Genomic DNA, 27,083 nt, shown 5'->3' on the forward strand with positions numbered 1-27,083 from the left:
ATGTTTAATTTTTCCTAAGTACTTGGAAGGGTAAATTTAGGGAAGAAACGGCTAAAAATTGCCCAAAATCGGGCTCTCCAAAATTAAAATTAAAAAATTAAAATAAATAGGATTTAAACCAACTATTTACGTATTATGACGGGAATTCCAATGACCCAATCTATCCACGATAGATTAGCAAAGCTACACCTTTATATGTCGCAAATTTAAAAATATTTAAATAACTTAAGAAGGGAATACTGAAGGAGTCCATTAACAAGATAATTTTGGGTTAAAACACAAAACACAAATCAGGATGGGAGACACGGGAAAGCATTCCTTGCTCTTAGTGTCAACTAAGCAATGTGTTATGGCAGTCTTCCTTATTGACATGACACAGTGTTGTGGAGATAAATCGGAGGCAGCGAGAAGAACGCGTTCTGTTTTCCATTCCTTCAGTTCCAAGTATCACTTGGCATCCAGGCGCAACCAGTGCAGTCCCTGCCGGGTGTAACGCACCAGGTCTGTCATGATGCTCGAATTGAAAACCAGAGGGCCCATAGCTTTATCCAGTTCAGCAAAGAACTCTAAAACAACAGAAACACAAATTAGGCACAGCCTTTCGCATTGGCTGCTGTACGGGAAAGACTGCGCTCCCTTCTCAGCACGAATCTTCCAGATGGAGGCAGAAGAAAGGGAAGATGGCTGAATGACGGCAGGAGAGAAAGCAAGGAAAGAGGGCCTTTCTAGTTCATTTCTTTACTGTTTTGCAGAAGACAGGTTGCTAAGCATAATTACGCTGTGGCCTTCTGCTCAGATGTGTATATTCACTTCAGGATTTCAGAAAAGGAAATGCACCAAGTTCTGCTTCCTGCAGAGAACAACTTACCGGAAATGCAAGATTTATTTATTCATTTACTTTAAGCACAGCTGGCAGGAAATGTTACATTTTCTTACAACACCAACTGACAACCAAGACAGCCAGCCCAGGGCATCACTGCCATCGAAGGAATTACTTTCCATCTTCCTTTTGCAGAGGACCCAATTAAGTACCATTGTGCACTGTTAACCATAACTCCAAAATTGAAAACCTGTCAGGATTTAGCACAACATGCAAGCCTGAGGTAATAACTTGCCTTTGCCTACCCTCACCTTTCTGTTCTTTAGACAGCTGTTCAGCTTGGTCCCAAATTTCAGTGGCATAGAGGAAGTTGGATGTAACTTGGACATAGCTGGCTGCCATCTGATGGATCCTCTGGGGGATCGTCACTGAAGACCCGCTCCCTGAAGGGTTGGCTGCCCCAGAAGAGTAATTTCCTGAATTCCCTGGAGACAGCTTTGGAGAGACCGGAGACGGCATACCGACAGGCTTGCTGCTCATCCAAAGAAAAACATTTCATTGTAAAAGGCACGCACAGGTACGGCAGGTGCATCATGCAAACCTCTCTTCCTGCAGCTCAGAACACGGGATGCTAAAGCACTCCCACTTCACACACTGAGAAGTCAAGAGTGGCCCTGCAACAAGTGAAAATCTCTGAGGTTCCTCCAGCTCCTGTATTTTAGCCTCACAGCCAAATCGATACAAGCAGCATCTTTCAATTAAATTCACTGCTTAAATAAGTTGAACCTTACATAGTAATAATGGAAAAATTAAAGCAAGGCAATTATACTGCCATTATATTTTCAAGTAACACGATACAAATCTGAAATGCCCTCCTAAAATTCTGGGGTTTTTTTGTTTTTGCTTTTTTACAGAGTGATCTATTAAAAATCTGTTGTCATATTTCAAGAACAGAAGTAAATTGTTGTACTATGGAAAAGCCAATCATGAAAGTACTTGTAGCCATGTGGGCTTCAAGTGCATCACTGCAGCACTAATAAAGCTCTTGTTTTGAGAGAAAAAGCATTACATAAAACAACTAACCACAGAGACAAGTGACCTGTGTGTTAAGGACACACTGAGGATTTTTTTGTTCATTCCTCCCAACGAGGAGTTGCCTGAGAATATTTCTGCACAGCGGTCTTCTAAACCTCTTATCAGAACACTCATCTGAACAACAGAATCAAAACCTAGACCTTAGAGCAATTAGGAATTAGTTCAAAAGCAACCAAGGCTCAAAAAAGTGAAAGCTGCTCTTTGAGCACCTCAGACTTGCAGGTTATGTGGAAAACGAGCTATAAATTAGAAATACAGGTAAACTTTTACGACCTACCTTCCCATACCAGGTGACGGTGCTTGAGAATTATTATAGGAATTCTGTTGGGAAAAAATAAATTTATGTTTATCCTTCAGCTAATTATATTCTATCTGGTTGTTTAATCGGTCATTTCTGAACACGAGTTATTGTGGCTTTTCTTTTAAGCAATAATCAAAATCCCAAATAACATCAAAGTACTTTCAAAATTGGGAAAAACATCTCTTTCAGTGATGACTAAGACACAAATCAGCAAAGTTTTAACTTTGTTATATCAACAACAATAGAATTATTTTAAAATTCTCTTTGAAGCCAACTGAATTTACTAAAAACAAAAGCTGCATCAGAACATTAATAGGAAGCTATCATTAGGACCAGTGGGATGATGGCATTACAGTCATGCTGCATCCTCCCAGCTTTAAACTACGCAGCTTGAACGCACTTCCAAGGTCCAGTCCTAAATTAGGACATGCTGGAAGTTCCCATGCAGCAGTCTGAATACCAGGCAGAGGAATTTTAAGTGATGCAGAGCTTCAATTGGATTAGTTTTTTAATATTTGAAGAAAATATATCTCCAATTACCTTCAGATGTTCAGTCAGAGTTTTAGAATATTTCAATGCACTTTCCTTTTTCAGTTTGAAAAGCCTTAGGTATAGTAGAGACTGGCACCGAAGACTAACCAAAGAGAGAACAGCAAAACATTCACAGTTAAAGTCAAGCTTATCACAACATGCTGAAAGTCAAAAATTGAGTACCTGTGCTTTTAAAAGCTTTCTCCCTCAACATTAAAAAGCCAACTGTCAAGCTGTAACTAGCAGAAGTCCCACACCACCTTTACTTCTCAAGAAAGTAAAGAACAGTTTTGTGCCTTAAGCTGAAACTACAGTTTGCAGTGACACAGGTCATCTCCAGTTCTGAGCTCAGCTAACAACTCTAATTTACTTCCTACAGAAGGGGTTAATTACTTTTTTTTTCACATCAAGAGTCTGGTGCATTCTGCCACCGTTCCCTCTTTTCTCTTCCACCTGACAGTCAGCTCTGTTTTGCTACTTGCTGCAGCCATTTAATTAATCCAGGAGGCAAGTGACAATTCTTAACAGCCATTCCAAGTTTTGCCATTTCACTGGGTGAACACACAGCAAGGACCCCAAATCTTTTTGCTGTTACTCCTCGCAAATCCAATTGAGAGGTTCACCTTTCCAAGAAAATTTCAAATCAGAATCATAAATTCATTCAATTGAGTAAAGCACTGTGTGCTGATTATTTTAATTTCAAAAATTAAAGCCAAAACCAGACAACAGTTTGCTTGTTAATGCAATCTTACAGTTTCCCAAAGCATTTAGGTCACAGCCCAACATCAGATGACTACGCAACCAACTCAACAGTAATCCATTATTTCTGTACATTGTAATTCACAAAGAGAGAAAATGAAGAGATCAGTTCATCAACAGCAATTTGATCAAAACATGAAGGATGATGAAATTCACAAAGGCACCTCTATCATTTTTAGCCACATTGACAACTTCATTGCATGCAACAGTCAGCTGACCAATGACATCACATTCTAAGCATCAACTGACGTAATGCTACGGAGCTGAAAGAAGCCAGTGATTTCCTTAATAGCTGAAAGACTTCTCTGCTGTTGTTACCATGCCCCCCGTCCTCATTTACAGTAATCAATCTATAGCATCCTTCGTTCTGTATAGTCAAATGGAAAACTCCCATTTGGTTCCAAACACCTGAAAACCCAGTGTAAGACAGCATTTCACAGAGGGAAAGCAGTTTCAGTTAATTGGTGTGTGGTATAAAGGTCAGGGTACACGTACCAGAGCACTGCTAGCCTTTTATCTGCAGCCGTAGCATCCGGTGCCAAGTAATTCTTCAGTTTCATAGTGTACCTATGAACAAATTATCAACAAGAAAACAATCAATCTATCAAGTAAACCACAAAACAAAATATCGTACTATCATCTATCAGCCACCAAAGTTCTTATGAAATTCTAATTTCAATTCCTTCCCTGTTTCAGGTCCCTCCCTCAGACCCTAAACAGAACACGGCTAGGCAATCATTGAATGGTTCTGCTCTGCACATGCTACCAATTGTTAAAGCATCAAGAACTTGGAAACAAAGGATCTCAACCTGCAGGAACATACTTTAAGCTTCAGTAACTGCAACACAGTGGCAAGTGATCCGTTCTCAGTGGAGAGTACGGGAGGTCAACAGTTAGTGGCAGAACATCGGTAAAATGTAGAAGCCCTGATTTCCAGCCCTCTTCCCCAACCATTTGAGTTTTGTATGTGCCCTACAGTGCTTACTTGATTAATTCCACAGTTTCTGAATACATAGGGAACGGGGACTTGGATTCCTGAGCATTTTTCTCCAATGCATTCCCACACTCAATGAACGACACCACTGCATCTAGGTAGTACACAGCCTTCTCAAACCTGTCAGACTGAGAAGATTGGGAAAAAAAAAAGGGAAATATTGAGAGGAAATACCAGAAAGTTCTAGTACAGACAGGCAGCAACACAGCAAAAGCAAAACAAAACCCAGCACAACGTGCAAACACTGGATAAACACTGCAGATTTACTTACCAACGCATCTGCATTATGTTTTAACTTCTTTGCCTCCTGTAAATAATGATCAGCTGAGTAAGTCCTACAATAGAAGACACATTTATGGACTCAGATCACCTACGCTGCACTTCCTTTATTGACATAAGTTTCTTAACATTACAGCTTTCATTTCTTCCCCCTCTAACTCAAGTTACAATAACAGAAGTTACTGTATCACAATCCCATTCTTGTAGATCTGCAATTCAAAAATGAAGGCTCCTCTCTGCTGCCAAAAACAACAACTGCTCACTATGGGTGAAGCAGCTCTGTTAAAAGAGAACAGGCAGAGAGGCCGTAGTGATATTCTGAAAGGGTGCAATGGATACATCAACACTTAGAAACAGGACGAGCCTGGAATATGTCAGTCTACCATTTGGTCCATGCTCTGCAGGAACACACAGGGCAGGCTGGAGTTCCTCCTCTAGGAGTGCACTTGTGCCAAGTAAATGGTGCACAGAGCAGGCAGAGAAGCACATTGTTGCAGGAACAATACACAGATTTCCAGAGCATAAACCAGTATTCAGCATCTTTTGTGAAGCAAACAGGACAACCCTCTTCTCCACAGAGAACTCGCTGTGCTCCAAGATGAGCATCCCCAAAAAGGGAAAGGCATCCTCTGCCTTTCTTACCTGTCATCAAAAACAAGTTTTGCTCTTCTTGACTTTGAGCTCTCTGTAGATGGAGCAGAAACAGGAGGGCAGCTCGATGAATTGTTCAGAATCTTCTCCTGAAATGTCAATAATTTTTTTTTTTAAAGACAAAAAGGTATTTAATGTATACATTTCTCCTATGACTTTACACTCTATAAGCAATAAGGTCAGTTTTGTAGCTGCTTTAGCTGCCATTCACCATATAATAACACAGTTTCCCTGAGGCTTTCATCTCATGCTGGCACAGGGAAGACACAGAGGCTATAATTAAGCTGAGTCCTACTACACTGGGAGATCTCCCATATTGCTAAATCTTGATTTTCCACTCTGAACAAAGAGGTTATATATACTTTTATTACTTCTCATGTCTTTCAACACTGCACTGCTGAATGTCTCTGGCCTGAAAAGATTAGTATTTCAGAAACATCATCTTCAGGAGAAATAACAGCTGTCCTCACAGCATGCTGTCCTTGCTCCCCTTAATTTTACATGGCTCAATGTGACAATTCAGGCTAAAGGGACACTAAAACATCCTGTGAATTCTACATGAATCTGTCCTTAAACACCATAAAGCAGCTTCCCAGCTTCAGTGTGCTTTCAGCCCTTTGGATTTATCATGACCAAAGGCCAACTACACAGAGTATTTCACAACCTGCCTTCATCAGATCCTTGCTAATCAGAAGGATCTCGAAGTTGCAAGGCGTTACACTTGCACAGCAATGCCCTCTCCACCAGTGCAACATAAAACACACCAAAGCACACAGGGAAATACAGGAAAAATACACTACTTTAAAAAAGACATGACTAAGCATATTCAAAGTATGAAAAGATAAACATTAAACAAGTTAACAGCTGGTTTAGGGACAGTTCTGTGCCGATGAATAAGGAAAGACCAGAGCAGCAGTCTATGCTGCAGACCTGCTATCTACAGGCTTCCTGTAGGTGCAGACACCGATGCACACAACCTTCCCAGGTTTCTAAAATCTCACAGTAATGGCACATAAATTAATCCAGCAGGTCTCCCAGTTTGAATATTGCATGAACTCCACCCTGATGACTAAGCTACTTTCTGCCATTGCTAATGGCCATTTGCTGCTTTACTCCTCCCCAGATCAATTATCCTTCCTGAACACTTTATAGCACTCAAAGACAAACAGTACATTTGGAATCCCAAAGATAAGGGTGAAAGCCATCCAACTTCAACATATTACACTCAAATCTGGCTATACAACAGAAACTGCTCTACACAGATACCCAGGTGTCCTCACAAGTTAAATTCTGTCCAGTAAGGCACGTTTATATACTAATGAAAAAGCACGTTACATTTCATGACCTTACAGTCTCTTCATCTTATAATATTTTTGAAACCCACCAACTAAACATGTTCTTAATCTAAGTTGATTCAAAAATATTTTCTGCATCACCTTTTCAACAGTTTTCTCTACTCTAACCACAGAGAGCCCTGTGCCTTCCTGAGCTGCAATCAGCTGAACCTTTCTAGAATCCTAGGATGAAAAATAAGAGCCACAGCTTTGCATCTCAGCACTGTGCAGAGGCTCAGCTCCTGTTCTCCTTAAAATGAGGACAAGACCTGTACTTGCTCCAGCAACATAGGAGTAACCTCATTGTTCATTCTGGGTAAACAGATTCGTAGTGATATTTCTCGTTAACAAATTAAACAGCAAATATAAGCAGCATCTGTCATCAAAGGATGACTAAATTCACTTTAGTAATTAACACAAATACTTGGTAGGAATAAACATTAGTATTTGACAATCTCTCCCAAGTTTTTTTCCAATTTAGAGTCTTAAGCACCATGGCATGAAACAAGGCAAATCTGAAACTAATTACATTTCATCTTCAACTGCAAATTATTTAGATGACACTGCGCACAAACTGCAAAGCCAAGAAATAAGTTCAAGGCATTCGCAGAACAGGCCCTTTACCTTTGTTTCTTTAGCACTGCCAGAACCTTTTCCCTCCATCTTCTTCTGTTTAGAAGATGAGCTGCTTTTACTGCCACTGCTGCTGTCCTTACTAACATTGCTGCTGGACTTCAAGGATGACGACTGACTGACTGTCCTCTTCCGGGACCCGTGCTCTTGTTTGGAATCCTTCTGAAGGACTGAGGCAGCAGGAGATGGCAGTAAATCCTTCTCTTTAACAGCACTTGGTTTTAAAGACCTGGACAAAATGAATACGTTCAGTTTTATTTTTCAAAACAGAAATAAACAAAAAATCCAATATCACTTTTTTTTTTTTCTTTTAAATCAGACTCACACCCTTCTCCATTTCAGCTTTCACCCTTTCCCCCCCAAAAAAAACCCACCAAGATTTTTAATGTTGACCGTAACGAGACAGATTCAGAGGAAGAGAATAATCTCCACAGTAACGAAACGTTATGCAGCCTGATTGAACTAGTTTTCACCATTTTATCTGTTCTGACCTGAAAACGCAGAAGGCAAGTTGGAACCATAAAACCACATCCCTCAACAGTTCTTAAAAACACCCCAACACTTGTAATGTCAGAAACGACTGCCAGCGTTAGCGCCAGTCTGTCTATTGCAGACGAGTCAGCCTGACAGCTCAGAAAAAAGATGGCCCAGATAACTGCTCTCTAGAAGCCATTAGCCTTTGGTACAGTCTTACCTTGATTGCTGAGGACTCCAGTTGCTAATTCTGGCTCCCCTTTTCACAGAGAACAGCTCATGAAATAACTATTTATACACAGCTTTTTGAAAACCACGCTGTCGCGTTTAACCAAGTGCCTTTCAGATAATCACACTAGCAACCAAAAAAATATTAGGAGTAAAGGAAAAAAACACGACAGACGAGCATCCATTTTTTCTACATTTCCTAACAAATACAAAGAAAGCATTTAACTCAGAGAGACTTCTGGCATCTGCAGCCAGAAGCTGCAGCTTCTCACACATTAGTAATTCAACAAATATTCACTGTAGAGAATTTTTTTTCCATGGTGTAATTACACCAGCTGTCAGTTGTTTGATCTGAAATAGTATATCAAAGGCGAACCCTTCATGGTAGGGTTTATTTGGTCAATGTTTTTGGTTACGGAAATGAATTTCCACCAACAACTAATGGAAACTTCAAAAAAATCAGTCTGAAGAAATAGAAGCCACCAAATGTTACCCACTGATTAATAATAAGGAGACATTTTGTTGAGGAGGGAGGGGAAGAAGGTAAGGAAGAGGTGGAGATGGACATCAGTCTTCCCTTTGATCACCCTGAGCCTTCACAGCTGCAGAGACAGGCAAGATACTCACTCCCTACTGCTAGAAGTCTTGTGTCCTGATGGAGCTTTTTCTTCCAGTTTCGTTTTCTTGCTTTCACTGGCTCTGTTTTCATCCTCATTCTGAATAGCAAACAAGAAACACATCCAAATAACTGTCTACATTTAAAGCTTCACAGATACAGTAATTTTTCATATTTAACAGATTTAATTCAGTGGGCATCTTGCAGTGAATAAGATTCATACAGGCCACAAAAACATTCCCTGAAGCATCCAGCTTGTATCAAATATCTGAAAAGTGGCAGTCTCAAGTTGTTTGATAACAAGCACATCACTATGAAATACCAGGAAAATCTGCCAAAGGTTTTGGTACAAAATCAGATTTTATGCTGGGGAGTCATACACAGGTATCTTATGAATGCTAGAAACCTTAATAGTCTTTAAGTCTCCCAGAAGTGCTGAAGACAAGATTTTTACATAAATCTAATCCTGAAGTCAAAGGGTTTACAGGGTATACAGTCTGTTCTACCTCCAGGAACTGAAGCTACAGTGCCAACACACCTGAAGGCACAACCTGCTGCCTTTCACGCATCACTCCAAACGAAAACTCCAATATTCCCTATTATAATGGCACAGGAATTATCCATTTTTTCTACACAGAATAGGTAGACAAAGTCATCTCCTAAATTACCGAGCCACTACAGTGAGGTATGACATAGGTTACTGGGCCATATGCTTAACCCCTGTAATGAGACACTAGAAGGCTAAGATAACAGGCAAAATTTTATTTACAGTATTATTACCTGTTTATGTTTCCTTTTGCCTTTTGTAGAACCTTTGTCTGAAGGCTGCTTCTGGGATTCTCTTGCATGCTTCTCTGGCACATTTTTCTTTTCCACTTTGGGCACGTCAGCATCCTTGTAAGGCTTCCCTGGTATTCTTGATAAGAGGCTCAGGTCAATCTTCACAATAAGTGGGTACCTTTCATCAGGATCGCTGAGTGGTGACAGAAGCTCTTTCTCTTCCATAGGAGAGAACATTCTTTGCCGAAAAAAGCTGTCATCCTCCTCCATGGAAGATTTAACAGGAGTCCTATTGCTCTCGGAGTATTTGGGTGTTTGTGATGAAGGAGGCAGGCTTTCATTTTCATCTGAATCAGAGGATGAGGTATCTGTTTCTATGAATTCCCTGGATTTCTGGGCAGATTTGCTTGAAGCCTTGTATTTCTTTTTCTCTGCTGTAGGCCGAGGGGAAGATTTGGGCTCTTTCTTTATATTAGGCTTTCTGGAACCCTTAGTGGCTGCCTTATGCCTGTTCGAAGGTATGTTTGTTGCCATGTCTACTGGGGTTTCACTTTCTATTTTAAGACCTCCTCTAGGCTCTTCAACAGATGTCTTTTCTGCTTTCTTGGGCTGCTTTTTACCCACAGTCCTTCTCTGTGTTGAGCTGTCACTCTGGGCAGGTGATTTCTGCCTGCCACGACTGCTCTCTGAGCCCTTCTGGGTGGGTTTGGAATCTCGCCCTGGCGTTGAAGAAATCGAGTCCTTGGATCCACTTTGATCAGCGTACCCACTTCCTGCTCCCTGATCCCGTCCCTCTTTTTTGTAGCCTTGTGAGGATGGGATATTGCTGTCCACGGAAGAAGCTGGTGACACTTTATGTGAATTAACTTTGTTCAACCAGTTATCCAGCTGCCACTTGTTTGTTGGCGGTGGCTCTGGCTAAAAACAAATTTTAAAAAAGCTCTGTTAGATGCAGTGTTTCACATGGCTTCATCTTTTCTGCAGCTGTACTATGCTGCAAGCCAAAGCAAGAGGTGCACCTGAGGTCATTAACTAATGAAAAATGCATATAATTACAAATAGCAGGTCTCCTTCTTCCTTCAACCAGAGGAGCTGCAACCCACAGGAAGCACTTGCTGCCACGGCTTTCCAGACTTAAAGCTACTGGTTTTTAAGCTGCTGTTCCCATATCTTACTTCTGCACTCCAAGAGATAACTATGCTCAAAATCACCTCGAATAACAAATGTGTGCTCATAAAAAACATCACTGTCATATCCAATTACAGGTACTTTAGTGAAAGAATATTGAACGAATGCAGAAATAATTCTACACTTGACAGATGAAGTTCTTGCTAAAAATAGAGACTGAGAACACGTTCTTTTTTTTTTTTTGCTTTCAAAACTCAGGATCAATGCCCAAACGCCTGACAAATCCTACCTCAGGGGATGCACTCTGTGACGGTTCATTAGCTTCACTATCACTGGAACTGCTTTCACTTTCAGAGTCAGATCCTGAACTGCTTTCAGATCCACTATGGCTGCTCGAGTCATCCCTTGAATTATCTGCTCCTTCACTGTTATGCTGTGAAGGTTCAGAACTACTGAAAACAAAAGGGAAGAAAAATAAACCAACGTTACTCAGTGCACAAAGGCATTCTGGAAGTTCTTCCATCAGGGAGAATAGAACGTAATATTTTAACTACCATTTGCTAAAGAATTCAACGCAGCTGAGCACCTTGTTCCCCTCCCCCCTTCACAGTGTTGTCAGTACAATTTGCAGAATATGCGTCATTTAGCCACTGATTAAACTCTAATCACCTTCTGTTCTAATCAAAGACAAACAACAGACACTGATTTTAGGAATGAGATCAAGCCAGGAGTGCTGACTGGACCAAACATCACTACTGGTGGATTGCAGCACAGAAAGCAAAGGAATGCCTACCTTCCAGGTGTGCTCCTTGGCACTGTCTTATCACAGTCCTGCAATTAAAAACAGCGTGAGGCTTCTGGAAGCTATTTCAGAGTTGCACATATGCAATTATGCTGCAAAGTGTTGATTTAAAGTCTTAAAGATTTAAAATATTTAGCCTGAAGAGTGTTCAGAGCGTTTCAGTATTCAGAAACACAGAAGTTTAAATTTGCCTGCCTTTTCCTTGTATAGAAGGAAAAATAAATCAGAGTTCTTTTATCCAAGCTTTTACCACAAATGTGTCATCTCAGAACTCTCTATTCTGACAGTAGTTCTGAGATTTCCTATTTTCTCCACTCCCCCATACCATGTTTTAGAGCCAGATGATACAAATTCTTAGCATGCTGCTCCAGGAATGTCCCATGTCCTAGCAGTTAACCAACTAAACGCACTATCTTCAAGTTTTCCATGTGAAAAAATACCAAACAGCAGAACTGAGAACAGCAAAAAAAGTAGTGTGGACTCCTGCTGGATAGCATAAATTCAACAGGTGTGTTTTATTCAGCACGCTGAATGCCTCTGGCTGGAGTTGCACAAAATTAATACCAACAAAGAGGAAAAAAGAGATGACAAAAATAAAGGAGCTTCTAGACTCATGGTTACTGATACAACCTGGGAGTAAGAGGCACACACAGCAGCTCTCACCCCAGCCGGTTGCTGCATGGAACCATGCGTGCCACGCACTCTTTAGCCAGCACAGCACAACATGAGGGGCTCTCTGAGTGGCAGCCCATCATGTGTGTGTTTGGAAGGGACTCTGTTTTTCCATTTCGCATTCAGAAAAAGCCCATCTGAAATCACAGCATGACTCTGCAGGTACAAATGTCCTGTTCTCACAAAACAGATGACTTTCCCCAGATTTGCATTTTAGAATACGTGAAGTTTGTTTGAAAACTTGCTAACTGTTTTTTTTGTATCTCAATTGCAAATCCTCCTCTTAAGCTGCTCAGTTTGCTGTTGGATTACTGAACACTGCTGAAGTAACAAACTGTCAATGCACTTAGTATATTTTTCTGGAACTTGGGTCTCTCATGAACATACCTGCTCTCCATCGCTGTCTTCACTACTGCTAAGTTTTAAGTCATCTTTCAACATACTAAGTAAGTAAAAGGGAGAAAGTGAGACAAGTTTTTCCATGTACCTTAATTACATTCAAAGCATTCTTCTATATTCCAACAAGTTACTGTTTACACTACAGAGCTGGGCGTGTGGGTGAAATCCACAAGTTACCATTTAAAACATTTAACGTTTGAGAATGGCAAATTAAGTCATTCCTTAAAGAAAACTATGGACTGTAGTGCTTTGATTCCTTTGTTCATTCTTTTAAGTTTAGAAAGGAATTCTGACACGTTTTACTAATGCAGGAGGAGCTAAAACATCTGTGTACACAATGGCCAAGAATACTGTTTCACACTGAATTAAGAAATGTAAGACTTGTGACTGCTTCCTGTCTAGTGGCAAAAACCCAACAGTTCTACAAGGCAAATTTTGGTATAATTACTCTTATTTATCCTAGTCATCCATACACACGCTATTTCGTGATACTGAAGTACAGGAGCACAGTGAAAACATAGTGGGGTATTTGTGCTTATTGAAAAACACCTTTATTACAAAAATAAAACATCTTACTCTGTCTGGTTCGATTCGCATCTGGAAAAAGAAGATAAGAAAGGATTAGAATAGTTCCCACTTTCACAGTACAGCTGCTCTTATAGTCTGAAAAGAAACACCAACCTCAAGAATCTAGTTCCATATCTATTTTCTGCTGCTACCCTTATCAAAAGATGCATTTATCTCACTTTTAATGCTTTTTGAACAGAGCACAGTCAATTTATCAGAAATTCTATTGGCACAGCAAATATCTTCTCATCCCTCTTCCCATGCACCTCACTTCAACTAGCGTTCAGTGCTAACTCTAATTCTTGCATCCTCCTGCATCCTCTCGTTCTGGAACCAGCACAGCTCTTTCATAGAGGATTACACAGCTATAACAAAAGCAAAGCCAAATGATGAACTCCTATTGCTACCACTTATTGAAGGGGCCGTGTATAAACATCTGAAACCTCATGTTTTCAGGAAACTGACTACGTCTATAACAAATAAATAAACAAACGAGTCTTCAATTATTTTCCATTTCCTTCTCATATATCACGTTTTTTAATCTTATTAATACTGAAAAATGTACACAGATAAGCAGAAAAGATAAACTTCATTTTGCAACTGCATCACAGCAAGTATTAACTTAGAATACCAGACCTCCAGAATCCACAATCGCTTTCAATAAACATTCCATCAGCTAGTGTGGACATTTTTGTTTGGAAGTTGTATTTAAACAGCATATAATCAATTTTCAGGTATGAATAAGGCAGACTACAGTTAGAATCTTCCTGCTGCTTTTTATTTTTTCTTTCTGATGTATGATTAATGAAGCATAATGTTAGGTCTGTGTACACAACCAATAAAAAAGCCTGTCAGTCACTCAGTGAACGAGTAGTACAAATTTAACTGGAGCCCAATGAATTTACCATCTTCTCTAATAACAGAACAGTTCCTCATCCTATTTGTGCAACTGCAACAAGCTGCTTCCAACTGACAGCTTAGCAGTGCACATGTTTGGTAAATCCTGCCCCATCCTGCCCATTCTTATGTGCTGATACCTTTCCAGTTCACAAGCCAGTTCCTAAGGCCAAAGTCCTGCTCAGCATCCTATGGCTGACAAGAGGGCAGGGAAATGGAAGGAAGGCACAGTGCGTTTGTTCCTCACACCAAAGCACCATATTTGCACTGTTGTCCCTGAAAATGGCTTGAAAACAGTTTTTTTTTTCCCCCTGTCAGTGAAGTGCAAGCATGATAAAGAGTGTGCAAGAACTGACACGTTCTGTTAAAGAAATAGTTACATTTAAATTTGACTATTATTTGAGAAACGTTCTCTCGACTGCTACTTACGATTTGGATTGATGGCCATTGGATGTTTTTGATGAAGGATTATATCGTTCTAGAAGGAAAAAGAAAAAAAAGCTGTACACTCAAACTCAGACAGCAAAACGGTCACTCCAAAGCAGCCAGAAGTAAACAGGCTCAGCTAAACAAACTCAAGAATGGCCGAGTGAACAGGAGAAAGAGGGACCAGCTGACGTCAGGTGCAGCCGCTCACAGATGGACCAAGTGAGCGGAGCAGAGACAGAATGCCAAGAGAAACAACCACTTCAATCAAGAAAATCTAGAAGGCTTTTTTAAATCATTGCTGTCTAAGCCAACACGTGCTTAATTTGTTTCTGAAGGTGTGAAAAACTGTTCTGCTTTTATCGAGGTAGGATAGAAGCGACTCTCCTAAAGTAGAAGAGGTCTAGATTAGACATTAGGAAGAAATTCCTTAGTCAGAGCATGGGGAGGCCCTGGCACTGCTGCCAGAGAGCTGTGGGTTCCCCATCCCTGGAGGTGCCTGAGGCCGGGCTGGATGGGGCTTGGGCAGCCTGGTCTGGTGGGAGGCTTGGAACTGGATGGGATCTTAGGTCCCCTAGAACCCAAACCATTCCATGAAAATTATTCTGTTACCTTCTGCGTGCTGAGTACAGGAGATCAATCAGCCTGTCAACTTTTCTATCTGTTTCAGCATTCCTACCCAGCTTTTTAGTGAATGAGAAGTCTTTAAATCCACAAAGCAAACTCATAAACCAAATCCTACAGTCAGAACACAGATTGATACAACGTGCTTCTCAGTTTGTCTTCTTTTTCCTTCCCCGTTCTTTAGTTCTAGTATATTACTAATAAGCATAGTGCAACAGAACAAGACTTGAGGTTAGAAGCCTCACAGAAAATTGAAAGAGGAGCTGAGAAATGGTTCTGTGCTTTTATCTACGCCGCCTCTCTGATTACATACCTAAAGGCCAGTTGTTTCCAGAATTTAAATCTATTGGCTAGCTTCATGGAATTAAGTCTTAATTTGTTTTCCTAATTCCCCAGTGTATTAGGTGTTTAGAATAAGCTGCTTGTGAATACCTAAGAATAAACCATTCCGCTTTTACTATTTAATCTGTTTAATCACTTTGACAGGGACCGGTAGGGCTGCTGGAAGGCAGCAGCACAAATCTAACTCAGTTTTGCCAGATATGTTACCTGGTAAAATGCTTCATTTCAGTAATATTCAAAATGAAGATCCAGTCAGATAGGAATAAAAGGCCTATTTGTCTAACATTTGGAAATACATTCTGGGATAATGCACTCAAGAACGTTAGCAACCCAACTTGAGTCCTTGATCAGTTTTCTTCGATTTTTACATCCACAAAGTGAAAGTGGACAAGAAAAAGGAGAAAATGCATTGTGCTTTTTCTATTAAAATATAAACACATGCACTCTGTTGCTTTCCAATGTGCCCAGGGGTTTTCTCTGTGGGTGTTCTGTTTTCACACTCTGCTATTTTCAATCGAATCAACCAAGGAAGCTTATTCTCAAAAAATAACAACAAATTAAAGATTCAATACTTTTTTTTTCCCCCCTTTTTCAGAAGTTATGAGGGAGTTACACAATAGTAATTAACTTTGCAGTTCTCAACAAGAAGCCACAAATAAAATCAAGTGCTTGTTTTGTAGGTCTTGAGAAAGTACAGACAATCTTCACATACAGTCCATTCCTTTTCCAGCCTGGAGAGTCTCATTCTCTAAAAGCCTGACTTCTTAAGGGGTGCTAAGAATACTCAATTGTAACAAAAACACAGCACATAGGAAAGGAAGTTTAATGTACTTACTCTGTTCTCCAGTGCCAAAACTGGACTGTTGAGACTCCTAAGGGAATAAAAGATCACAGGAGTTTTTTCAAAGGGAATTTTAACATATCAAAAATCATGCCATAATCCAGTTATTGTTCTGACTCTAAAGGATGGCACCCATCCTTTATAAAAAACAACAGTACAAAACCAACACCTACTCCCAAAGAAAAACCAACATGCTGAAAACAAAACCCAGCAGTAACAACCAACCAGAAACACAGAGCCTTTATCTGGGCCCCAGCTGCCTTCACCAGCTGTGGCAGAGCAGCAAGCACATGGGAAGAGCACCTGAGATTCCTCATCCTTAGCTCATGTGTCCCACTGAGCCATCTGTACCTGCCTGCTTGCTTTGAAGACGGGCCACGTGCAGTTGTCATACACCATACCTGAAACTCCAGAAACACTGCGTAACTTCTGCAAGCCCTATCTTCCCTTTCTCACCTTCACCCCTGTGTCTTTGGTGAACGGCCAAATCCTCATGTAACTGGGCAACCCGGCTGTACAAAAGCCAATAGACAGTGATAAATACCTGCCTGGATGTATAATGGATTTGCTGTCTATGAATCTAGCCTTGAAAGATAAAGCCCTGCCAATTCTAGCGCTGGCTCGATCCTTGGTATTCCTGTTCCACAAAACCCAATTCTGCCTCCTGGAACACATTACATTATCAAACACTGAAACATTAAACATTTTTTTTTTAATAAACAAATACACAGAGGGTACCAAAAACCTACTTCTAAGCTAGCGTGCCATTTTAAAATAGGACCTTCCTGACCTCCTTTTAAAATGAGGACAAATGCTGACCTTATGCATAAAAGCTGAGAATATTTGAGTCAGTTCACCAAGCTGATGGTGACAGTGAATTGCAGGGGTTTGGGGCGCAGCTGCACAGCAGTCTTCTGAAACAGGCAGCCCAGTGATGCGATGCAGTTACGTATGCCATTTCCAAATGAAACTTTATAAACACACAAAAGCTCCACACGGCAAGGCATACCTACATATATCCAACTTCCTTTAACACTTTTATTTCAAAAGTGGCAGCAGTTGAAATAATGACCTGAATGAGCATTTTGTCAGTGGTACAGAGAATGCAATTTTCTCAAAAACAAAACCTTTTAGAGAACTTTAAGATGTTTCAAATGCCCCTCATTTTACTAATTGAAAGACATTAACCTATGTTTAAACTGCAAAGTCAAGATCAAGTTACAGAAAAGTCTTCTTACTTCAACAGAAAGCAAAAGCCATGCTCTCTTCAGAATACAAACTGATTCTTATCTTACACATAGGTTCAATGAGTGCAAGCATGATTCCTCAGTTTCCTTTTTCCTGTCAACTTAGACAAGTAGATAAGACTGATAAAACATAAGTAAAAAAAGACCCTGTAGTAATCAAAATGCCCCACATGCAGCACAACTGTACTGTACTGAGCACAGGATGAGTAACTGGCACTGTTCTCACCAGCATACACAGCATAAATTCTGCAGAAAGTGTCTGCCTCAGTGCTCACCTCCGCCAGCCTCCTATTTCTAAGGCTTTATTCCAGTTAAGAGCACTTTAACGAGGTGTTATGTTTAAATGTGCAACTTCTTCCAAATAACTCGTCATCTATTTTGTCTTTGAATAAATATGTCTTTCAGAAACTCACGGATTAATATAGAAACAAACAGAAATATGTGTTTTTTCAAGTCCAATTTCTTGAGGAAGAAGAAATCAAGAACATTTTAAAGGAAGGACATGCTTTTCACAAAAGCACAGCAGGCTGCTGCAGTTGGTGGGAGACACTTCACCAGGTAACAAAATCATTGCTTGTACTCTGCCACAAAATGGTGGTGGGATTAGAATGGTAGTTAGGTATATAATGCTTATCTGTACACTTTTGGTTTGGCTGTAGCGCAGGCTGTGGTGAACAGGACCCATCTCCATTTAACGCCTGACAACGGGGTCAGACCTCACTTCTGCTTCTCAGAAGAAAGTTCTGGATTACAAGGCATCAACACAACCGACCACTGCCTTCACAGCTACTGCAGCACAGGGCACAGAGCGAGCAAACCTGGAGACACAGCGCACCTCTGCAGAGATGTCTGCAGCTCCCAGCTCAGGTACGCAGCCACAACAGCTGGCAGTGATGTCACCTGCCTGCTTCCCGATGGAAAGCTTCCGCCCACCAAGAAACAGCTGCACTTCTGGATGTGTTTTACAAACACGCCAGTCCTCCTGCTCTGGAGTTTTTGACTGTGAGCCCATAGCTTTAAAAAGACTTACGTAGGATAAAATTATAGAGTGTTAGGTCATGAGATAACATTTTTATCAAGAGTCAGGAATCTGTTTTTCACAGCACTCATAAAACTTTTCGCGACCTATTTTCACAAAGTTTTATCTTCTGATTCAAAGACTTCCTGATAATTACAGGATATATTTATAGTAATGCAGACAGGCCCCAGCCAGGATGTTGGGTCCCTGCAAATACTCTGCACACAGGGAAAAGGATCTGATGCCAGCAATCTTACACATAAAATCCACCCGTCCACCAAAATGAGCCTAATTTTCTACGTGCAGGCAAAGCGTACCAGACTTGTGCACACAAAAGGAATGCTGTGAAACGCTGCAGCATTCTAACCTGTAAATAAATAGAATATTAAAGAGAAAGAGATTTTCTAGAACAGTGTGGCTTGATTAAAGTAAACCAGTGCTGTGTTCAGCTCTCTGCGTTCTGTTCCGGGTCTGGGCTGTAGAAGCCTATGGCTCACTAACTTGCTGGAATTCTGAGAAATCCCACTGCCAAGAATGACAGAGGGGAGAAGGCAGAGGAAATTACAGGCTTTGGAAATAGAGAATTTGACAAAGTTCCATGGCTAAGATGTGCAGCCACAAAATAAAAAAGCTGGCAAAAAGTCGAAAGACGCGGAGCAGCCATAAATGGAATTTTTTGCAAACTTAGTGAAGAAACACAATCCAGGTCGACAGATTCAAAAGGAAAAACACAGCCTCCTTTTGTGTTCAGACGTCAACAAGGCTGTGCAATCTCATGTCCTTCCTCTCTGCAGCACAGAGGCTTCTGTATTTCTGTACACCTTCTTTCCCTCCCCAAGTCAAAGAGGCACCGAGAGAAGAATGCTGGCGACAGAGGCTGCTGACACAGAGCTGCCCGTAGCTCTGGGCTGTTCAGGAGTGGCAGTAACAGAAGATTTAACCTCCCATCAGTCTGTGGGAGTCTGGTGGATGTGCACTTACAACACAGCCTGGAACCTTTGGCCAAAAAACAACCATGAGCTGCAGTTGGAGCCTTCTGGAAAGCTGCGTTCACCCACTGCTCTCCTGGGTGAATCACCCAGCTTCAACATTTCTGCTACCCTGAGGAAACTGTTACAAAGGACTCATGAGAACATTTACTTATGGCCAACCAATCAAAATTACAAAACACCTTTCTTTTCAAATTAGATTGTTATAAAGAGTAATTCAACCTGCTTATATTAGGGTTTAAAGGGGGGTTTCAAATGGAAAGTAAATTCAAAAACATCTTTATGGTAAGAAGACTAGAAAGTTGATGTCAAAGCATTTGTGTAACAGCACAATCTGCTTTGACAGATTTCATTAGAGATCTCGGGGAGAAAATTTTTAAGAAGTACTTCACTGAATGGTTTGGGAAACAATTTGGATCTAACAGGAAACGCAGAGCAGTTAAATGGTGCTAAAAATCAGCAGACTGGTCAGGAAAAGTGGAGCCTTCATGGTTAGGAAGGCAACTTTTAAAAGGCGACCATCAAAACTTCTGCAAGATGGCATCATGCCACATTAGCAACCCATTTTGGAGATATGTTGAGTCTTGAGAAGAATTATATTCTCAAGTTAAATCAACTGCTGTTAATCAGTAGATACAGGAAGCAAAACATGATTTCATATATTAGTCAGCTACCTCAAACCAAACTGTGCTTCCTCAAGTCACTACCCACAACTGTCTCCCCTGAGCACTCATCAGCCTACAAAATACTTCAGATTACAGAGCAGCATTTCAAGGCAAACCATCACTGATGCCAGTCTGACTGAAAGCACTGCTGCTGAGGATGCAAGATCCAGCCCTGGGGGGGGAGCAGGCAGCTGAGAGCTGAGAATGAGAGCCCCCTCCTCAGAGGTGTCAGCTCAGCAGGTCTCCTGGAAATATGCCGACTGCCAACAGCAGCAAAAAGCAACAGCTTAAACACTTCAGTAGTTACTAAGCACATGGGATGCTAGGAAGGCATCTTTCAGGGTAAGTGATCTCAGAATGCCTTTAGCAAGTGTCTGATTTGAAAACTTAACTTTTTTCTTCGTAGTTGAAAAACTTAAGATCTAATAGCACTATTAAGGGACCTCAAAATTATGAGGAAAGTTCAGTTTAAGCAGAAAAGTACATTTACATTTCTTAGCATTTACCACTGCTTGCCAGATAGAGGTAAGCAATGCTTGCTTCTGCACACAATAGTGCAAAGTGTTTTCTCCAACACAGAAGAAAGCTCTATGGCATTTTAAAACTTCACAATTACCTTAAAGACAGTTTAAATTTATGAAACTAATTTTAATATTTGAAGGAAAGCTATCCCATATACATCTATGCAAGCCACTCTGTGTGTGTAAACCAGAGGAACGAAAATGACATTCTTTGTAAGAATGGCAATGCTGTGAAGTAAGATAAAGAGATTCAAGGTACAGAAACAAACACAGAACTATACAGAATTCAATTTAAAAGAGTTCCAAAATCTTGACCATTAACAGGAGCTCATCTTTTAACAGCATTCAGTATTTGATCACAATACTGACCTTCGTTGGAAAAGGAAATTTTGATGGTTCAGTTTTGCATGGTGTATGAATAGCAGTCAGTGGAGGAGGCCAAGAATGGGTCATCTCCTGTAACCAGAGCAAAAATCCAGCTATCAGCAAAGCAAAAGCACAAAGATTTCAAGTTACAATCCTGATTCGAATGGTAACTACCTTTCAATTTTCAGTTCACTGTTCATAATTCACTAAACTTCATACTCAAATCTTAATTTCCCAAACATATAATGGAGATACTGCACAAAAATATTTCTACCCATGAAAACAGATTAGACATAGCAACAAAACAAGAAAAGCACAAATCAATGAAATTGGTTTGCCTGAACAGAAACTGAAGTCTGATCACATCAGGCTGTGAAGAGTGAATGTGAGACAAAGGGTAAAAAGAAGAAACCTGGAAAAGGGAAGCACAGAAATTTGGAAGACATAAGTGAAAATCAAAAGCCTGAAGCTAGAAAGAAAGTATCCTGTGTTCGCTCAGAGCATCTCCAATAACTGTGGAGTACTGAAGATCAGAGCAAGTAAGTTACTCAAATGCTCGTGGAGCATCCAATGATACCTTTGTGATACCAGACATAAGAGCAGGGGTCACACGAGGAATAAAAAGACTTGAGAAAATAACACAGGTAGAAAAGAAGGATCTGTGCTGCTGGGTAGAAAAAAATTATTACAACCTAAATGGATACTGGAATGTAAGGACTCTAGTTTGGTGGAAGAAATGGTTAATTCTGGGGAAAACAGCAGAGGGTTGGGATAGAAGAAAAGCAATTCAATGAGGATCTCCAGGAGATGAGCATGCCCAGCATGCACAGTTCTGCTTCCAGTGTTCCCCAGTCTACCTGCTTCAGAGGATTAACTGAGGAGTCCTCCTGTAATGACTTGCAGTCAAACCAATTTGAAAGGACTAATCCAGTGCAGAGTACTTTCCACCTCCTTAGTAACGTTTGTGCATTCAACAAATGAGTTATGAACAAAAGGACAGAGAACTTACTTTCAGAATTTCATCCACGCAGCTCACATCACCAGATGCTGATGCCTAGAAATCAAAACTCAAGATTAATGTCTCCTAAAGCAGATTTTCTCTAAAAGATCCCAGGGGTATGAAGCAGTTAAAAATAAACTTCGGTCCTTATCATGATTCATCTAGACTCTACAGAAATACAAACAGATCTTGTTAATTCTTTTCAGCAACATTAATTTTAATATCAGCTAGACTCAGATTTTTACAGGATGAGTCACAACCAGTCATGAAAAGCAAATACATTAGACCTATGAAACTGCCACAACAATCTCTTACTTTTCACTTGACAGTTAAAGTGATCTTAAGCAGTCAGGGATATTAAAAACTGAGAGAGGGAAAAAAATCATAGCTTTCAATCATCCCTGGGAAGACACGGCTGTATAACAGCTGAACTCAAATGGATGACCACGAATACGCAATAAGGCAAACTGCATTATGAAGTAAAACATAGATGACAGCATGAACTAGAAACAGCAATAACTGTGAAACTATAAATCTTTTGCATCCCTGACACTACAAACAGAAAGGAAGCAAAGTTACTGCATGTTTTACTGCCTCACCGTTAGCACATGAAGTCTTTCAGAATATGGAAGTAATTCACTTTCCAGCTCTCCTTACCTGTTTTCTCAATCTTATTTTGCTCCTTATTGAAATTCCAGGCACAAATGTTTTTTTTGTTTTCTCTTTCTAGCCACAATTCAAACAGTACAAGATGCAATGACATTTTGTTATTAAGTAAGGCACACTCTTTGTATGCGAGCTATAGTCAATGTCAGTGCCCAACAGAACTCTGTATTCAGCATACCTGATGAGAAGTCTGAACCTCTGTCAGTTTGGCATGCTTTGGGGTTAGCTTATTTTGCTTAGGCAAAGCTATCTATAAATTATTACATTCCTCAAATGAAAATCTGGGACAGGGAGATAGCATCACCTGTCTAAGAGAACATGGCCCACCGTAAAGACAATACACGCATACGGGTTGTCAAAATAGTTGTGAGTATCCTACTATCTTACCAACTTCTGACTATAATTTAAAGTACTCTAGGAAAACTTGTCAGTCTGGGTTCGGTTAGCCTTTCTCAGTGCATCTCATAGGCTTTGCTTAACAAAAATCACAGTATCTGTACGGAAGAAGCATTTGTGCATTTCCCAGTGACAATACAGGTCTTCACTGCGAAAGTTTAAGATGCTTTACTTAATAAAAAATAAAATTTACTGTAAACAAAGTTTATTGAGATTTTAAAGAAGTTGGAAAATCCCAGCCCAAAGGGATTCACATTCAAGAACCCAGTAAATAACAACTTACATCCAGTGGTTGAGAAGGTATTTTCAGCTTGGTCAGATGTGCCTTGCTGCTAGGCTTCAGCTCGTTCACACCGCTGCTGTGAGTCTGACTACTGTAGTGTTCAGAGGATAACTTTGGTTCCATGGATTCCTGCCCATCCATTGGCCTTACATAAGCAGTGGGTTTCTGTAACATTGAACTGGACTTGGACATGAGCGAAGGCGGAAAAGACTGGTTAGAGTGCTGCCCACTTGAAAATGAGGGCACTCGTGAAGGAGAGTCCCAGTTGGCATCCGGATCCCGGGGAGACTTTGAGCGCTGATGTTCTTTGCTGTGATGATCGCTTCCATGAGATCTCGAATGGCTGGAGCTTAATGAAGAAACAGCAGGTGGTTTCCCAGGGCTGGAAGAACGGGATTTGGAGTGTTCTGATCCATGCTGGCTTTTTTTGCGACTGCTGCTGCTGCTGTACGAGTCACGGTCGTGCCTCTGGCCACTGCTGCTAGTGTTATTGCCACTGCCACGCTGACTGCTGTGGCCGCTCTGTAAACCTGAGGACCGTTTCTGAGATTGTGAGGAAGTGCTGGGTGCTGGTCCTACAGGAGTCCATTTGCTACTCTGATGTGAACTAGTATTATGTCTCTGATCACCAAAGAAACTTTGGTTTGATTTTTCATCTGCTGTTGATGGTACAGTAGGTTTGGGAATTCCAACAAGCTTTGGTAGCGATCTATCTCCTATAAGATCATCCATTTCATCATAATTACCAAGCATGCTCTGAATGCGACTTGATAATTTGTCTTCTTTGCTGGTCTGTGAAAATCATTAAAGAAAATGCAAATGCAAAACACAGCTTTAAAGTCACAATTTCATTTTCAGTTAATTGACTCGACAACTACTGTAGTTAATCTAAATTTCAAGGCTAAGATCGTGGCTAACATCCAAGCCTTTTTTTGCTAGTGTTTCTGATTCCCAGGTTTTGTTCTCTAAGCAGTAATTTCACACCCCGTGGCATGCAGAAAAGATGTACCTCAGCAGCACTTCTTCTTTTCTTATTCTGATCTCTAATTACTGAAAAATCACATGGGCATTTTCCACCTTCCCCACCTCTGTTCATGGGCAAAGCTGTCGCTCCCGGTATGAACTGAGTGCCCACAGATATCCATAATACCCATAAGAGCCATGTAAGGAACAGAGATTCCCCCATCATTAAGTCCCGTGTTCTAAAACCTTTTAATATGATGAGCACAGCACTGGTGTACACCAACACCAGCTCAGAAAGATGGCAGATAACCTGCCCAACTTCCCGTTGACAGAAACGCACCATAAGGGCCACCAGTACTACCGAGTTATTTCTCTATTTGCCTGTCTGAAAATTGGAAGATATTTATTTTCAAAGTCTGTTTCTCATCTTTAATTTTTTTTTCATTAATCCTTGTTTTCTCTGTTTGAATTCTCTGTTGAATTCTTCAATGTTGAAAAGCCAACTAACTTAAAAAGCAGTAACACCTGTCTGCTTCTAACAAAGAAGTAACTGACAATTCTATTACAATCTTTGATCAAGTTTAACACTAAATGCCACTTTGCCCAGCTATCATTTTCTCATCTTATTTCACATGGCCTAAAAGTATCTGTGAAGAAAATTCATCCTTCAGTCTGGGAAGACACAAAAATACCCAGGACACAAAACTCAAAGAAAAGCATTACTGAAAGTATTGGTTTTTACAGAGGCAGGAGAAAGGAAGCAAACCCAAATGTCAGCTGTATCTATTTACCAAAGACTACCGTGGGCTGAATGAAAGAACTGCCATTAGCAAATAAAACATCACTTCCATGTGTTCTTCTGCATAAATGCCCCTTTAAAACTTCTTAATTGCATATATCAAATAAGATCTCCAATAGAAATCCACCCCTAATTACCACTGTCTTAGCAGACACTGAGAAAACATCTGTCCATAGAAAATAACAACAAAACTCGTACAGGCACAGAAGGGAAGGAACAGGAACAAAATACTCTGAAATACTTTACCCTTATTTTGACAGTTTACAGGAAAAAAGCCAAATGAACTTCACTGTTTTTGACTGATGCCCAATTCATACTTATTCTCTAAAAAATGAAGCTGCTGTTAAAAATCCATACGGTCAATAGAGTTTTTAGTCCCATGTATTAGAAGGTAAAGGAAACAGGCAAAAGCAAGTAGTCACACAAGTAAAAAATATGACTGAATATGATCCAGAGATCCTCGTATCTTAAAGCCCTACAGTCACATTCTCCCCAACCAACCACAGTAATGCAATTCTTCTCTGTCCATCTTTTTCTCCCTCAAAATTTTCTCTTTTCCCTGAAAGGCATCTGCACAGAATTACAGCTGACTTCAAATAAGTGGACGGAGCACTTCATAAACTCAGTTTTGTTATATTCTTATATTCTAATTCTTATTCGGGCCAAAGAAAGTGCATTTATTTAATCTGCAGCCAAATTCTGGGCCTCCAGCCAAGTTTCAACAGGGATTTTAAGTAGCAGTTCCATACAGCATCACTTAAAGTTGACCAGGAATAACTGAAACAACACTAACTAGTGCTTCAAAGAATGTATTGGTGGTTGCATGCAAGATTTTAAGAACTGTAGGCACCGTCACCATAAGGGCTGTGATGCATTGGTCATACAAAGTTTTACTTAGTAGTAAAATAATATCAGCTACACCTCTCTCCACTCAGTTATGTAAGTTTTAATTCCTATTTATACTGGAATAACTTTTGTTGCTAACACAGTTATAGGAGTTCTTTCCTGAAAAACCAGTCGGGGTTCTTTGCTTTGTTTCTTTTTTGCCCTCCAAATCAGTTTCACTGAATCCCAACCAGCTTTAGTTAGCTTCATACTTGTGGGATTTAGTTATTGTGCACAGTAAAGGGAGGACAGGAATCAAACAACCACCTCACAGCTTCCCTCCGGTGGGAGAAAAGATTTCAGTTGCAATGTTTGACCTCTTGCAAACAAAACTGTGATAAGGGAATGGTTTTGTTTTCAAAGTGAGTTTTGAACTATGCAATAAAAACCTTAAATAGTTCCACTTAAATGACCACAGCAGAAGCAAAATAAAGCTTTTTTAAGAAAAAAAATACTATACTGTCTCATTATCCCTTTCCTCACTTCAAAACAGTGCCTGCTTCACAAGCATTAGTCCAAATCTGCCAGTCAGTCCAAATACTCGTTTAAACACTGGTTAAGGTGCCAACCTAAAAACATTTCAGATGAAAATAGACTTGAAGTACATATTTCCATACAATTTCTGCTATAAAAAAAAAAAAAAAGCATTTGTAAAATGAACTCACAACTTTGTAGGGTTCAGCAAAGAGAGGAGAGTTGGGCGGAAAGGCTTCTTCACCCTGCTGGATTTCCTGATTTCGCCTTTCCCTTTCTTTCATTCGCAGCACATTTCGGTCTTCACGGTTCATGTTGCTGCAAAACACAACCAACAGCTTCCTGGTCACAGAAGGAAGGAGGGATGGCAGCACACAGTTACCCCTGTTTTGCTAAGAGATCCCAGGTAAAAACCCCCCGCTGACTGCAGCTCCTCAAAACTGAAAGGAAGCTTGTCCAGCTTGAACCATTTCACATTTAGAGCAGCTATAACCTACAATCTGTTTCTGACAGGGACAGTTTGTGCAGTTAAATAAATAAATCAGAGTCCTCAGGCAAACAGCTGGAAGTTGGAGCCTCCAGCTTTGTTGGCACTGCGATGCAGCAGCCAGAGCTTGT

At 40.4% G+C, this 27,083-nt stretch overlaps 1 protein-coding gene across 1 annotated transcript; it reads right to left on the reverse strand.

Moving 5' to 3' along the window:
- Nucleotides 1–447: 447 nt before the first annotated feature.
- On the reverse strand, nucleotides 448–26,779 carry AFF4 (ALF transcription elongation factor 4; the record flags this gene model as incomplete). Its single annotated transcript, XM_079542539.1, has 20 exons — nucleotides 448–566; nucleotides 1,132–1,352; nucleotides 2,193–2,236; nucleotides 2,757–2,850; nucleotides 4,002–4,073; nucleotides 4,492–4,628; nucleotides 4,772–4,835; nucleotides 5,422–5,519; nucleotides 7,389–7,626; nucleotides 8,727–8,815; nucleotides 9,499–10,413; nucleotides 10,913–11,075; nucleotides 11,417–11,454; nucleotides 12,485–12,539; nucleotides 14,390–14,438; nucleotides 16,188–16,224; nucleotides 21,003–21,089; nucleotides 22,009–22,053; nucleotides 23,345–24,136; nucleotides 26,657–26,779. The coding sequence occupies 20 exons, from the start codon at nucleotides 26,777–26,779 to the stop codon at nucleotides 448–450; spliced, it is 3,480 nt and encodes a 1,159-aa protein (XP_079398665.1).
- Nucleotides 26,780–27,083: the final 304 nt, after the last annotated feature.

Source organism: Tetrao urogallus (genome assembly GCF_951394365.1).
Source record: "Tetrao urogallus genome assembly, chromosome: 14".
NCBI classification, from domain to species: Eukaryota; Metazoa; Chordata; class Aves; order Galliformes; family Phasianidae; genus Tetrao; species Tetrao urogallus.